The sequence below is a fragment of the Balaenoptera acutorostrata genome, chromosome 3 (assembly GCF_949987535.1).
Source record: "Balaenoptera acutorostrata chromosome 3, mBalAcu1.1, whole genome shotgun sequence".
Classification (NCBI taxonomy): domain Eukaryota; kingdom Metazoa; phylum Chordata; class Mammalia; order Artiodactyla; family Balaenopteridae; genus Balaenoptera; species Balaenoptera acutorostrata.
In genome coordinates this window covers 35656382-35671878 of record NC_080066.1, presented here as the reverse complement: position 1 = coordinate 35671878, position 15497 = coordinate 35656382, and the positions used below count along the sequence as shown (strand labels likewise).

The window sequence follows — 15497 nt, the reverse complement described above, 5'->3', positions numbered from 1 at the left end:
TGTCAATTTTGCCTCTTAAATATCTCTTAAGTCTGCTTTTCTCTCTCATCACCATTCCAAGCTTTCGTAATAGCTCATTCAAATCAATTCAATGCCTTCCTAAACTCATTTACTAGTTCTCTCTCCAATCTTTTCTTACATTGCACCCAAAGTAATCCTTTCACACATAAATTTGATCAGGTCATTCTTGCCCTCATCTCTCCAGCCTCTTCCTCACTTCTCTTTCGTACCCCCCTCAACAAACAAACACACAAACAAAAAACAAGAAAGAAAAGAAACCTTCAGTGGCTTCTTATTGCTCTAAGGATATAGAAGAAACTGAACATGGCCTCTTTCACTAGCTTCAAATCACACCGTGCTTCCTCTTGCTTTCTCTGCTCCTGCTGGCCTTCTCTGACAATTTCCTTCTTTCCATGCTCCTTCCTGCTACATGCTGCTTTCTGTTTGGAAGGCACTTTCTTACAGTCTTAATCCAGTTAATTGCTTTACAGCCTTCAGATTTTAGCTCATTTTTCTCATTTCCCTGATAAAGTCAAGCCTCTTGTTCTGGATCCAAAGTTACCTTGCGCCTATCCTTCACAGATTTGATCACTGTTGCAATTTTATACTTATTCTGAGTGATTTTTTTTTTGACTGCCACCTTCACGAGACTGCAACATCTGTGAGCACAGAGATCATGACTGTTTTGCTCACCACTGTATCCCAGGTGCCTAGCATAGCGCCTGACACTTAACGAATGCTTATGAAATATTATTTAGTGAATAAATAATAGTAGAAATCCCATACCTCTGCTTCTCAACACATCTGAGTTGTTCTTTGCTCTTTCCAAATACCAGCTAGAGAGGAATAGGCTAAAATGCAGTCAGGAAGTGGAGAGGGCAGAGAAAGCTTAGAAGTCTTAGTTTCTCTAGTAAGATTAGTTAAGAGTTAGAAAGTTTACCTCTAAACCCAAAGCAACTTTCTATGGAGAAGTAGTAAAGGGTAAATGCACTCTTATTCATCTGATATATCCTAAAACATTTGACATGTCTGGAATCGTACTTTCAGGGCAGACTTCCTGCCAACTCTGGCAATCATCTACTGTGCTACAGCTGTAATGCTATAAAGGATCAAAAGTCCTGTACAAGTCCAGACATCTGCTCTTTACACAGTCTCTTCCTATATTATAGAAAAGTATACAACAGAATGACACATGATTCTTTGTTTGTACAGATGAATCAGCTGCTTTCTGCTGCCTAGTCAGTGTGGTCACCATGAGGGAGTCAAGCAAGAGTTCCAAACCCCTCGAATACGGCTCTTGGAAATACTGCTAATTCCCTAGTCAAACTATGAAGAAAAGACCTAATGTTTTAGTAAGTGGAAAGATGATGATTTAAGAAATGGAAGTTTTAATTTTGTTGGCATATTTGAACCTTTTGGGAATTGGGACATTTCTTTTTTTATTTCATTTTATTTTTTTACTATTACAGGCTACTTGAACAAGGCAACTGAGAAAGCCCAGAATTGAAAAGCAATTGCCTTTTAAAGAAAGATGTGGCAGGTTAAACTTTCCTGATTTTAACACTTAGAGTTGGTTAAATGCAAAATCTTTATTCAATAAATGTGAATAGTGTGAAATTTATTTCAAATTTCCATTATGAATCAGTAAGGCATCAAGAAAGAAAGGAGTAAAGGTGAAGAGAAAAGAGCAAACATTCCCATGTGCTCTATCTCAACCAATTGCTCAATTCCTTCATCTCATTTACTATAATGTGTTGTTATCTTGTTTATCTGATTTTTGTTTCAGGACTATCATTCCCACAAGACTATAAACATAGTGGGAAAGCCCTTCTTTCTGTTCCCTGTCATACCCAGTGAACAGTCCAATATCTGCCCATTGCATTGAGTCTGTAGCAACAGAATCACCAGCAATGCTGGTTAAAAATGCATATTCCTGGGATCCACTTCATTATCTACTGACTATTTTAGGTGGAGCTCTGGAATCTGCAATTTTAAACTTTCTAGATGATTCCAAATCACACCAAAGTATGAGGACTATGGAAAATCTTCAAATTTCTGGAAGCGCTGCAAACCTACAGAAGTAACTGGAATCACCAAAGCACTGCAAGAGTTGCCTGAAATGTTAAAGGTACAATTACTGGAGTAAAAGTTTGAAGGTCTCCACCTTTGCTAGGTAAGTAAAATAAGCTCTATCTGAAATGAAAAGAAAATGGATAGCACTAAAAATTAAAGTGGTTACAGAGCATTTCAAAAACCCTAAATTAGACAAAGAAGGGGAGGATTAACCAAGATGGCGGAGTAGAAGGACGTGCTCTCACTCCCTCTTGCGAGAGCACCAGAATCACAACTGGCTGCTGGACAATCATTGACAGGAAGACCCTGGACTTCACCAAGGAGGATACCCCACGTCCAAGGACAGAGGAGAAGCCACAGTGAGACGGTAGGAGGGGCGCAATCAGAGTAAAATCAAATCCCATAACTGCTGGGTGGGTGACTCACAGACTGGAGAACACTTATACCACAGAAGTCCACCCACTGGAGTGAAGGTTTTGAGCCCCACGTCAGGCTTCCCAACCTGGGGGTCCGGCAACGGGAGGAGGAATTCCTAGAGAATCAGACTTTGAAGTCTAGTGGGAATTGATTGCAGGACTGTGACAGGACTGGGGGAAACAGAGACCCCACTCTTGGAGGGCACACACAAAGTAATGTGTGCATTGGGACCCAGGGGAAGGAGCAGTGACCCTGGGGGAGACTGAACCAGACGTACCTGCTGGTGTTGGGGGGTGTCCTGCAGAGGCAAGTGGTGGCTCTGTTTCACCGTGGGGATAAGGACACTGGCAGCAGAGGTCCTGGGAAGTTCTCCTTGGCGTGAGCCCTCCCAGAGTCTGCCATTAACCCCACCAAAGAGCACGGGTAGGCTCCAGTGTCAGGTTGCCTCAGGCAAAACAACGCAACAGGGAGGGAACCCAGCCCCACCCATCAACAGTCCAGTGGATTAAGGATTAAGGTTTTACTGAGCTCTGACCGCCACAGCAACAGTCAGCTCTACCCACCACCAGAGCCTCCCATCAAGCCTCTTAGATAGCCTCAACCACCAGAGGGCAGACAACAGAAGCAAGAAAAACTACAATCCTGCAGCCTGTGGACCAAAAACCACAGTTACAGAAAGACAGAGAAGATGAAAAGGCAGAGGGCTGTGTACCAGATGAAGGAACAAGAAAAAACCCCAGAAAAACAACTAAATGAAGTGGAGATAGGCAACCTTCCAGAAAAAGAATTCAGAATAATGATAATGAAGATGATCCAGGACCTCGGAATAAGAATGGAGGCAAAGATTGAGAAGATGCAAGAAATGATTAACAAAGACCTAGAAGAATTAAAGAACAAACAAACAGAGATGACCAATACAATAACTGAAATGAAAACTACACTAGAAGGAATCAATAGCAGAATAACTGAGGCAGAAGAACGGATAAGTGACCTGGAAGACAGAATGGTGGAATTCACTGCTGCGGAAGAGACTAAAGAAAAAAGAATGAAAAGAAATGAAGACAGCCTAAGAGACCTCTGGGACAACATTAAACGCAACAACATTCGCATTATAGGGGTCCCAGAAGGAGAAGAGAGAGAGAAAGGACCAGAGAAAATATTTGAAGAGATTATAGTCGAAAACTTCCCTAACATGGGAAAGGAAATAGCCACCCAAGTCCAGGAAGCACAGAGAGTCCCATACAGAATAAACCCAAGGAGAAACACACCGAGACACATAGTAATCAAAGTGGCAAAAATTAAAGACAAAGAAAAATTACTGAAAGCAGCAAGGGAAAAACGACAAATAACATACAAGGGAACTCCCATAAGGTTAACAGCTGATTTCTCAGCAGAAACTCTGCAAGCCAGAAGGGAGTGGCATGATATACTTAAAGTGATGAAAGGGAAGAACCTACAACCAAGATTACTCTACCCAGCAAGGATCTCATTTAGATTTGATGGAGAAATCAAAACCTTTACAGACAAGCAAAAGCTAAGAGAATTCAGCACCACCAAACCAGTGCTACAACAAATGCTAAAGGAACTTCTCTAAGTGGGAAACACAAGAGAAGAAGAGGACCTACAAAAACAAACCCAAAACAATTAAGAAAATGGTCATAGGAACATACATATCAATAATTACCTTAAACGTGAATGGATTAAATGCCCCAACCAAAAGACATAGACTGGCTGAATGGATACAAAAACAAGACCCATATATATGCTGTCTACAAGAGACCCACTTCAGACCTAGGGACACATACAGACTGAAAGTGAGGGGATGGAAAAAGATATTCCATGCAAATGGAAATCAAAAGAAAGCTGGAGTAGCTATACTCATATCAGATAAAATAGACTTTAAAATAAAGAATGTTACAAGAGACAAGGAAGGACACTACATAATGATCCAGGGATCAATCCAAGAAGAAGATATAACAATTATAAATATATATGCACCCAACATAGGAGCACCTCAATACATAAGGCAACTGCTAACAGCTATAAAAGAGGAAATCGACAGTAACACAATAATAGTGGGGGACTTTAACACCTCACTTACACCAATGGACAGATCATCCAAAATGAAAATAAATAAGGAAACAGAAGCTTTAAATGACACAATAGACCAGATAGATTTAATTGATATATATAGGACATTCCATCCAAAAACGGCAGATTACACGTTCTTCTCAAGTGCGCACGGAACATTCTCCAGGATAGATCACATCTTGGGTCACAAATCAAGCCTCAGTAAATTTAAGAAAATTGAAATCATATCAAGCATCTTTTCTGACCACAACGCTATGAGATTAGAAATGAATTACAGGGAAAAAAACGTAAAAAAGACAAACACATGGAGGCTAAACAATACATTACTAAATAACCAAGAGATCACTGAAGAAATCAAACAGGAAATAAAAAAATACCTAGAGACAAATGACAATGAAAACACGACAACCCAAAACCTATGGGATGCAGCAAAAGCGGTTCTAAGAGGGAAGTTTATAGCTATACAAGCCTACCTAAAGAAACAAGAAAAATCTCAAGTAAACAATCTAACCTTACACCTAAAGAAACTAGAGAAAGAAGAACAAACAAAACCCAAAGTTAGCAGAAGGAAAGAAATCATAAAGATCAGAGCAGAAATAAATGAAATAGAAACAAAGAAAACAATAGCAAAGATCAATAAAACTAAAAGTTGGTTCTTTGAGAAGATAAACAAAATTGATAAGCCATTAGCCAGACTCATCAAGAAAAAGAGGGAGAGGACTCAAATCAATAAAATCAGAAATGAAAAAGGAGAAGTTACAACAGACACCGCAGAAATACAAAACATCCTAAGAGACTACTACAAGCAACTTTATGCCAATAAAATGGACAACCTGGAAGAAATGGACAAATTCTTAGAAAGGTATAACCTTCCAAGACTGAATCAGGAAGAAACAGAAAATATGAACAGACCAATCACAAGTAATGAAATTGAAACTGTGATTAAAAATCTTCCAACAAACAAAAGTCCAGGACCAGATGGCTTCACAGGTGAATTCTATCAAACATTTTGAGAAGAGCTAACACCCATACTTCTCAAACTCTTCCAAAAAATTGCAGAGGAAGGAACTCTCCCAAACTCATTCTATGAGGCCACCATCACCCTGATACCAAAACCAGACAAAGACACTACAAAAAAAGAAAATTACAGACCAATATCACTGATGAATATAGATGCAAAAATCCTCAACAAAATACTAGCAAACAGAATCCAACAACACATTAAAAGGATCATACACCACGATCAAGTGGGATTTATCCCAGGGATGCAAGGATTCTTCAATATACGCAAATCAATCAATGTGATACACCATATTAACAAATTGAAGAATAAAAACCATATGATCATCTCAATAGATGCAGAAAAAGCTTTTGACAAAATTCAACACCCATTTCTGATAAAAACTCTCCAGAAAGTGGGCATAGAGGGAACCTACCTCAACATAATAAAGGCCATATATGACAAACCCACAGCAAGCATCATTCTCAATGGTGAAAAACTGAAAGCATTTCCTCTAAGATCAGGAACGAGACAAGGATGTCCACTCTCACCACTATTATTCAACATAGTTCTGGAAGTCCTAGCCACGGCAATCAGAGAAGAAAAAGAAATTAAAGGAATACAAATTGGAAAAGAAGAAGTAAAACTGTCACTGTTTGCGGATGACATGATACTATACATAGAGAATCCTAAAACTGCCACCAGAAAACTGCTAGAGCTAATTAATGAATATGGTGAAGTTGCAGGTTACAAAATGAATGCACAGAAATCTCTTGCATTCCTATACACTAATGATGAAAAATCTGAAAGAGAAATTATGGAAACACTCCCATTTACCATTGCAACAAAAAGAATAAAATACCTAGGAATAAACCTACCTAGGGAGACAAAAGACCTGTATGCAGAAAACTATAAGACACTGATGAAAGAAATTAAAGATGATACCAACAGATGGAGAGATATACCATGTTCTTGGATTGGAAGAATCAACATGGTGAAAATGAGTATACTACCCAAAGCAATCTACAGATTCAATGCAATCCCTATCAAATTACCAATGGCATTTTTTACGGAGCTAGAACAAATCATCTTAAAATTTGTATGGAGACACAAAAGACCCCGAATAGCCAAAGCAGTCTTGAGGCAAAAAAATGGAGCTGGAGGAATCAGACTCCCTGACTTCAGACTATACTACAAAGCTACAGTAATCAAGACAATATGGTACTGGCACAAAAACAGAAACGTAGATCAATGGAATAAGATAGAAAGCCCAGAGATTAACCCACGCACCTATGGTCAACTAATCTATGACAAAGGAGGCAAAGATATACAATGGAGAAAAGACAGTCTCTTCAATAAGTGGTGCTGGGAAAACTGGACAGCTACATGTAAAAGAATGAAATTAGAATACTCCCTAACACCATACACAAAAATAAACTCAAAATGGACTAGAGACCTAAATATAAGACTGGACACTATAAAACTCTTAGAGGAAAACATAGGAAGAACACTCTTTGACATAAATCACAGCAAGATCTTTTTTGATCCACCTCCTAGAGTAATGGAAATAAAAACAAAAATAAACAAATGGGACCTAATGAAACTTCAAAGCTTTTGCACAGCAAAGGAAACCATAAACAAGACGAAAAGACAACCCTCAGAATGGGAGAAAATATTTGCAAATGAATCAACGGACAAAGGATTAATCTCCAAAATATATAAACAGCTCATTCAGCTCAATATCAAAGAAACAAACACCCCAATCCAAAAATGGGCAGAAGACCTAAATAGACATTTCTCCAAAGAAGACATACAGACGGCCACGAAGCACATGAAAAGATGCTCAACATCACTAATTATTAGAGAAATGCAAATCAAAACTACAATGAGGTATCACCTCACTCCTGTTAGAATGGGCATCATCAGAAAATCTACAAACAACAAATGCTGGAGAGGGTGTGGAGAAAAGGGAACCCTCTTGCACTGTTGGTGGGAATGTAAATTGATACAGCCACTATGGAGAACAATATGGAGGTTCCTTAAAAAACTAAAAATAGAATTACCATATGACCCAGCAATCCCACTACTGGGCATATACCCAGAGAAAACCGTAATTCAAAAAGACACATGCACCCGAATGTTCATTGCAGCACTATTTACAATAGCCAGGTCATGGAAGCAACCTAAATGCCCATCAACAGACGAATGGATAAAGAAGTTGTGGTACATATATACAATGGAATATTACTCAGCCATAAAAAGGAACGAAATTGAGTCATTTGTTGAGACGTGGATGGATCTAGAGACTGTCATACAGAGTGAAGTAAGTCAGAAAGAGAATAACAAATATCGTATATTAATGCATGTATGTGGAACCTAGAAAAATGGTACAGATGAGCCAGTTTGCAGGGCAGAAGTTGAGACACAGATGTAGAGAATGGACATATGGACACCAAGGGGGAAAACTGCGGTGAGGTGGGGATGGTGGTGTGCTGAATTGGGCGATTGGGATTGACATGTATACACTGATGTGTATAAAACTGATGCCTAATAAGAACCTGCAGTATAAAAAAACAAACAAAACAACTAATACTAAACTTTCATTGGGTTATTTGTATGGAAATATGTTAATATAAATGTTTCAGACATTACATGAAATTTCTAAAAATCTTATATTTGTATTTGTATGGAAATATGTATGGAAATATGTTAATATAAATGTTTCAGACATTACATGAAATGTCTAAAAATCTTATATTTGTATTTGTATGGAAATATGTATGGAAATATGTTAATATAAATGTTTCAGACATTACAGGAAACTTCTAAAAATCTTATATGTTCTGGTATAATGTTATAAGTAATAATCCTAGTTATTACTTTAAAATGTATATCTCAGAAATAACTAATTTTCTTGTCAACTGCATTATTATGAACTTTCATCAAATCTTTAACCGTGGTCATTTTTAAGTCTTTTGTCATTTACAGACAGTTCTGGGTGTACTCTGATGATTTTGCAAATATGTTCCTATAAAAGGGTTTCATCTTCAAGAAATTCATGGAAAAGACTCTGACAAGTACAGGTTTCTGGTAACTGACTGTACTGCTGAACTGAATGAATAAGCATTTTCAGAACTCTAATGAAAAACTGATGAACTCATAAAAGTGCTAACAAAAGATCAAGATGAAAAAAAAAAATTAATTACATGGGACTGAGTGAACTGATGAGGATGAGTATAATTTTTGTGACTTTCTGTCTGAATTAAAAAAAAAAAATCCCACAAGGACTCAGAGGCAAAGAATATACAAATCAATTTTCACTGCAAAGTAAAGGAGCTGTTACAGTGGAGGATTACTGGACTGAATGTCAATATTATGACATAGTATGAGTGTGTTTCATGTTTGGTAATTGCAATCATTGTTGCTTTTGTTGTGGTCATCCATGTACAATGCTTGGTGTCAGTCTATTTATCTCTTGTAAAAATAAAATACAGTGTGTGTGTGTGTGTGTGTGGAAAAAAGAAAAAAAAAAAAAGAATAATGCCAACCAAAAAAAAAAAAAAAAAGAATTCGCATGTGAGGGGCTAAACGAGATTATGTGAACACGTGTGTGCACACTCACGTATGTGTTCGCGTGTGTATGGGAGAGGGCACACCGTGGCTTCAGTGCCATTAAAAAAGCACATGAAGTGGTAAAAAAACAAAACAAAACAAAAAAAACCCTAAATTATAGAAAGCTGATGTATGAGTTCCTGGAAAGCAAGAAACTCTCTTTATTGATATTTTTATACGTAATGCCTAAGATTGTACCTTGACTATAGTGTACACATTAAGAAAATAGAGAAAAGAAACCAATGAATTGACAAAGATCATAAAAGCTGAGTCCAAACGAAAAGTTTAGGCTTAAAAGGACTTTTTTGTCTTTCACACACTGAATAAATAGTGAGTGCCTACTATGAGCTAGTAGGCATTGTAACAGGTTTCTGGAAATAGAGTGCTGAGATAAGAATAGACATAGTTCCTGCTTTCATGGAACACTGAAACTAATCTAATGATAAATAATAGGCAGATGCTTTGAGAACGTACATAGGGGACTTTTACCTAGCCTGAAAACTGAATGAGTGTCAGTGAAGGCTTTTCAGAGTGATAACTGAGTTGAGATATATAGGTTGAATAGGCATTAATTAGGGTAAAGAGGCAGGAAAAATTCCACGCAGGTAACATAGTATCTTGGAAGGCTCTGTGACAAGAGAAGCCTGGTACTTTCAAGAAATGAAAAATGTCCTATGAGATGTAACCGTAAGAGTGCAAAGGGCATTACAGTGAAAATAAATCAGAGAAGAAAGCAGGGAGCAAACAATGAAGGGATTTTGGTATACATTAAATATAATGGGAAAATATAACAGCAGTTTTAGCAGGGAGGTGACAGGATTAGATCTGCATTTTAAAAGGTCATCTTGCTCAACATCACTAATTATTTAGAGAAATGCAAATCAAAACTACAATGAGGTACCACCTCACACCAGTCAGAATGGCCACCATTAAAGTCTATGAATAGGGCTTCCCTGGTGGCGCAGTGGTTGAGAGTCTGCCTGCCAATGCAGGGGACACGGGTTCGAGCCCTGGTCTGGGAAGATCCCACGTGCCGCGGAGCAGCTGGGCCCGTGAGCCACAACTACTGAGCCTGCGCGTCTGGAGCCTGTGCTCCGCAAGGAGAGGCCGCGATAGTGAGAGGCCTGCGCACCGCGATGAAGAGTGGTCCCCGCTTGCCACAACTAGAGAAAGCCCTCGCACAGAAACGAAGACCCAACACAGCCATAAATAAATAAAAAAAAAAAAACAAATACTTAAAAAAAAAAAGTAAAAGTCTATTAATTAAAAAAAAAAGAACTTCCTTGTTAAAAGACAGGGAGTTCAGAATCAAAGCCATCAGACTCACTGTTTAAAAAAAAAAAAAAAAAGTCTATGAATAAAAAATGCTGGAGAGGGTGTGGAGAAAAGGGAACCCTCCTACACTGTTGGTGGGAATGTAAGCTGGTGCAGCCACTACGGAAAACAGTGTGGCAGTTCCTCAGAAAACTAAAAATAGAGTTACCATATGATCCAGCAATCCCACTCCTGGGCATATATCCGGACAAAACTCTAATTCAGAAAGATACATGCACTCCTATGTTCATAGCAGCGCTATTCACAATAGCCAAAACATGGAAACAACCTAAATGTCCATCGACAGATGAATGGATAAAGAAGATGTGGTACATATATACAATGGAATACTACTCAGCCATAAAAAAGATCAAAATAATGCCATTTGCAGCAATATGGATGCAACTAGAGATTATCATACTAAGTGAAATAACTCAGAAAGAGAAAGACAAATACTATGTGGTATCACTTATATGTGGAATCTAAAATATGGCACAAATGAACCTATCTACAGAACAGAAACAGATTGACAGACATAGAGAACAGACTTGTGGTTGCCAAGGGGGGTGGGGGATGGGGGACGGATGGACTGGGAGTTTGGGATTAGCAGATGTAAACTTTTTTTTTTTTAATTTATTTTGGCTGCACCAGGTCTTAGCTGCAGCATGCGGGATCTCCAGTTGTGGCATGCAGGTTTCCCAGTTGTGGCATGTGAACAGTGAGCTGTGGCATCCACGTGGGATCTAGTTCCCTGACGAGGGTTGGAACCCGGGCCCCCTGCCCTGGGAGCACAGAGTCTTACCCACTGGACCACCAGAGAAGTCCCAACAGATGTAAACTATTATATATAGGATGGATAAACAACAAGGTCCTACTGTATAGCACGGGGAACTATAGTCAATATCCTGTCAATAAACCATAATGGAAAAGAATATAAAAAAAGAATGTCTGTATGTGTATAACTGAGTCACTTTGCTGTACAGCAGAGATTGGCACAGCATTGCAAATCAACTATACTTCAATAAAAAAATAAAATAAAATAAAAAATAAATAGTACATAAAAAGGTCATCTTGGCTAAAGTTAGAAAACAGATCAGAGATGCAAAAGCTAGAGTAGATACAAACATAACCACTAGGAAGCTGCTGCATTCCTCTAGGTTCTGGTCACAGTGAAAAGCAGATAAACACAACAGATTTTAGGAGGTTAAGAAAAACAATCAATGGAACTTTTTTTTTTTTTTTAATTTATTTATTTATTTATTTTATTTTTGGCTGTGTTGGGTCTTCGTTTCTGTGCGAGGGCTTTCTCTAGTTGCGGCAAGCGGGGGCCACTCTTCATCGCGGTGCGCGGGCCTCTCACTATCGTAGTCTCTGTTGCGGAGCACAGGCTCCAGACGCGCAGGCTCAGTAGTTGTGGCTCACGGGCCTAGTTGCTCCGCGGTACGTGGGATCTTCCCAGACCAGGGCTCGAACCCGTGTCCCCTGCATTAGCAGGCAGATTCTCAACCATTGCGCCACCAGGGAAGCCAACAGAACTTTTTATATATCCCCTTTCCTTCTCATTTTTCTCATTTAACTTAATTCTCATCTTTCTGTTTTCCTCAAGTTGTGACTCAACTAGTCTCTTGCTTCTTACACTGGTTCAACTTAAATCAACTAAATAGTTTAAAGAGTTAAAAACAAAAACACCTTATTAAAACCAGAAGAGTGGGACTGGGATTGACATATACACCCTAATATGTACAAAATGGATAACCAATAAGAACCTTCTGTATAAAAAAATAAATAAAATAAAATTCAAAAAACAGAAACAAAAAACCCCAGAAGAGTGGGGAGAAAAACAGGTAAAGCAAACAGTTTCTTGATATTTACTTAAATGTTGTTATTCCTTCCATTTTACCACGATATGCTCGAAATTCTTCCTTGGGCTTCAGACTCTGAGGTGGAAGAACACTGCCATACACAGGATAGTTTTCCAAACATTCAGCTGTGGGACAAGACACGTCAGAATTTTCATAAATCCTTGTGGTTCCATGTGGGCAATGATGTCGCCTATGCAAACATAAATAACTTATCATAGTTTAACTCACAGGAGCAATTGTATATACACATTGCAGAGGAAACGATGTTCTGAGATAGATGGTTGTTTTGACTGATATAGTGAAAGAAATAGACATTTGAAAAGATTCAGTTACATAGTATGGGAAAAAAAAAAGATTCAAACAGCAAGATGAAAAAGTAGCAGATGCAGGTCAAAATTTCCCTGAAGGGGTCTCTTGACAATCTTGATCCTCCGAAAGAGAGGCAATGTATTGAAATATTAATGCGTTTGTTCTCCTTGTTTTTTCCCCCTCCTTTATTTCAAGCAGGTAGTCAGGACCCTGATATTTCCTTCTTGCAGGCCTTTTGGAAGGACCGAGGATATAAGCTGCCTGAAGTCAACACGTTCTCCTGTCTTTTTAAAAACAATTCATGAAGAGAAGAAATCAGATGTCCTTCTGGAAATGAGGTCCTAAGAGGAAACAGATGGCCCTGGACTGCAAAAGAGGGAAGAGGAGACGATTCCCCAGAGAGAGGGAGGAGGTAGAAGATGAGGGGGAGGGAGTTCTTAGAAGAGCGGGGGTCTTTGCCCCATTCTATCAGTGTTCCAGGAGGTGGCCGGATATCAAGAGTTGGCTAGGTGGAACCCTACAACAGTGGCTCCCAGCTTTGCCAAGATTCTTGTACCTCAAACATAAACTTGAAAGCAGCGGTGGCACCACTCTTGAAGGGATTATGTGAACTTCAGCAAGAGACATTTCAGTGGGAAGCATTACCAATGTTTAAAGCCCAGAGAAGACTCCTCTTGCATTGGCAATGCCTCTGCTCCCTGGATCATTTTACTGCTTGGAGAAAAGGGAGCCTCAACATAATGAAGACTGAAATTTCCTGACAGCTGGATGGGAAAGGAACTTAGGTTGGATAGAAATTAATTTAAAGATCAGAAAAAAAATTAATCAATTTTCTTGCACATCAGGGTTTTCAGATATGAATCAAATCCTCAAAGGTCGACTTACCTTTGAATCTACATCCGATTAGTAATTAAAAACAACATTTACCATGAAACTACGGGGAAACTGCTTTCCATCACCATGTGAAGTGTTTCTCCTTTGGAGGGGATTACTGTACGACAGGACTGACATATTCATAATATTTATTTAGCAAATAGTGGTCTAATCCCTGGGTCAGCAAGGAAGCTGAGGAAGGAGATGACTACTTATAGGTTAGGCAGGACTCACTGACCAATTCAGGGTTTCAGGAGACTACCTACTACCTTTTCAGTCCGTCAGATCCCAAAGGAAACCAGTTTGGATGGGACTGGGAACGGGAATATGGTCAGGCCGGGACGGAAAGCTAGGAACAGAAGACAGCGTTAACACGGGTCGAAAACTCATAGACTTGCACACCGTTCTACTCCCCTTACGTTTCCTTTTATTTATGTTTTTTAAATTTTGTAGGCATGGGGCTTCCCTGGTGGCGCAGTGGTTGAGAATCTGCCTGCTAATGCAGGGGACACGGGTTCGAGCCCTGGTCTGGGAAGATCCCACACGCCACGGAGCAACTAGGCCCGTGAGCCACAACTACTGAGCCTGCGCGTCTGGAGCCTGTGCTCCGCAACAAGAGAGGCCGCGATAGTGAGAGGACCGCGCACCGCGATGAAGAGTGGCCCCCGCTCGCCGCAACTAGAGAAAGCCCTCGCACGGAAATGAAGACCCAACACAGCCAAAAATAAATAAATAAATAAATAAAATTTGTGGGCATACACTCTCCCCGTCGGATCAGGTCTCTCCACTTGGCAGCCTGACATCCAGCCGCTGCTACACAGGCGTATATCATCCGCCTGGCGCCACAGCATTTCAGTTTGCGCCCCTGGATAGGAGCCGACAAAGCAGAACTGCTTAACCCGCGGTAGCCGGCGGGTGCGCAGCGAGCATCTGCGGACCCGGGGATAAGTGGGACGTCGCTGGGCCCGCGTCCTCCACCTTGGCGGGGCGGCCACTCTGAGGGCTCCGTTCCCCGAGACCCCAGCTCGCTTCCAAGCCACGGCGGCCGCCACACCGGCCGTTTCTTACCCGTAGGTACAAATCTGACACAGACACCAGGTCCTCCTGCTCCCGGCTCCCGGGGTCGGCTCCACAGCTCCTCCGCACCCGCAGCTTTGGCAGCTCCACCGCGCCGGCCTCGGCAACTGCCGGGGCGCGGCTAACGGAAGCACCGCCTGCTTCCGGCGGCACCAGAGACGCGGGCGGGCCAAAGGTCGTGCGTCCTCAGTCCCGCCCCCGGCGCGCGGGCGTTAGGTGGACGCGGTGGTCTGGGCGCCTGCGACGCGCGTGGTGTGGCCGGGCGCTGGCATCCGAGCGCGGCTGGCTGGGCGGCGGGAGCCGGTAAGTGCGGGCCCGCAGGCGTCCGGACGTCCTCTTCCGCCAACTCCAGGCAGTGGCGGTCCCGGGTCGTCGCGGCGGCAGGGCGGGGACGGGGCTAGGGGCGAGCCCGGGCTGGGAGCGGCTGCCGCCCGAGCGTAGCGTCCGGGCCTGGCCGGCCGTTTCTCAGTGCGGACCCGGGATCCTCAAAGAAAAAGAGAGTGAGGATAAAGGGAATGTAGAGTTGAGGGTTTGTTTTTTCTTTGTTTCCCCAGTGTGGAAAGGAATGGAAGACGTTCAGTGCACCTGCACGTGACCCCAAAATTTAGTCGGGAAGCTGGGTGTTTTACCTCCAGTGAAAGCAAGTGGGAGTGATAGGAGAGGCTTGGGAAAAGATCGAGCAGGGGAAGAGAGAGATGTCGGCATCTTCTCTCCCTCCTGCCTAAGACCCTTCCAGTATGTAATCACTGACCTGGAGAAATAATGCCCGAGTACAGAGTACGGGGCAGAGTTCCAGGTGTCACTGTGCACCCAACCCCCGCGAGCTTTGTGATTCATCGCAAACGGCCGATCCGGAAGGATGAGTAAAC

General features: G+C 41.2%; 2 protein-coding genes across 2 annotated transcripts in view; one reads left to right on the top strand and one right to left on the bottom strand.

Annotated features, from left to right (window-relative positions):
* Window positions 1-14748, bottom strand: part of SAXO2 (stabilizer of axonemal microtubules 2) — a 29347-nt gene extending 14599 nt beyond the window's left edge. Inside the window, 2 exon segments of the mRNA XM_057543844.1 lie at window positions 12380-12494; window positions 14620-14748. Coding sequence (XP_057399827.1) covers window positions 12380-12402 — 23 coding nt within the window. The 5' untranslated portion in view covers window positions 12403-12494; window positions 14620-14748.
* A 28-nt stretch (window positions 14749-14776) lies between these two features.
* The window catches only part of EFL1 (elongation factor like GTPase 1), a 135225-nt gene continuing 134504 nt past the window's right edge, over window positions 14777-15497 (top strand). Inside the window, exon 1 of the mRNA XM_057543843.1 lies at window positions 14777-14931. The gene's annotated coding sequence lies outside the window, so the exon portion shown is untranslated. The remainder of the gene's footprint in view (window positions 14932-15497) is intronic.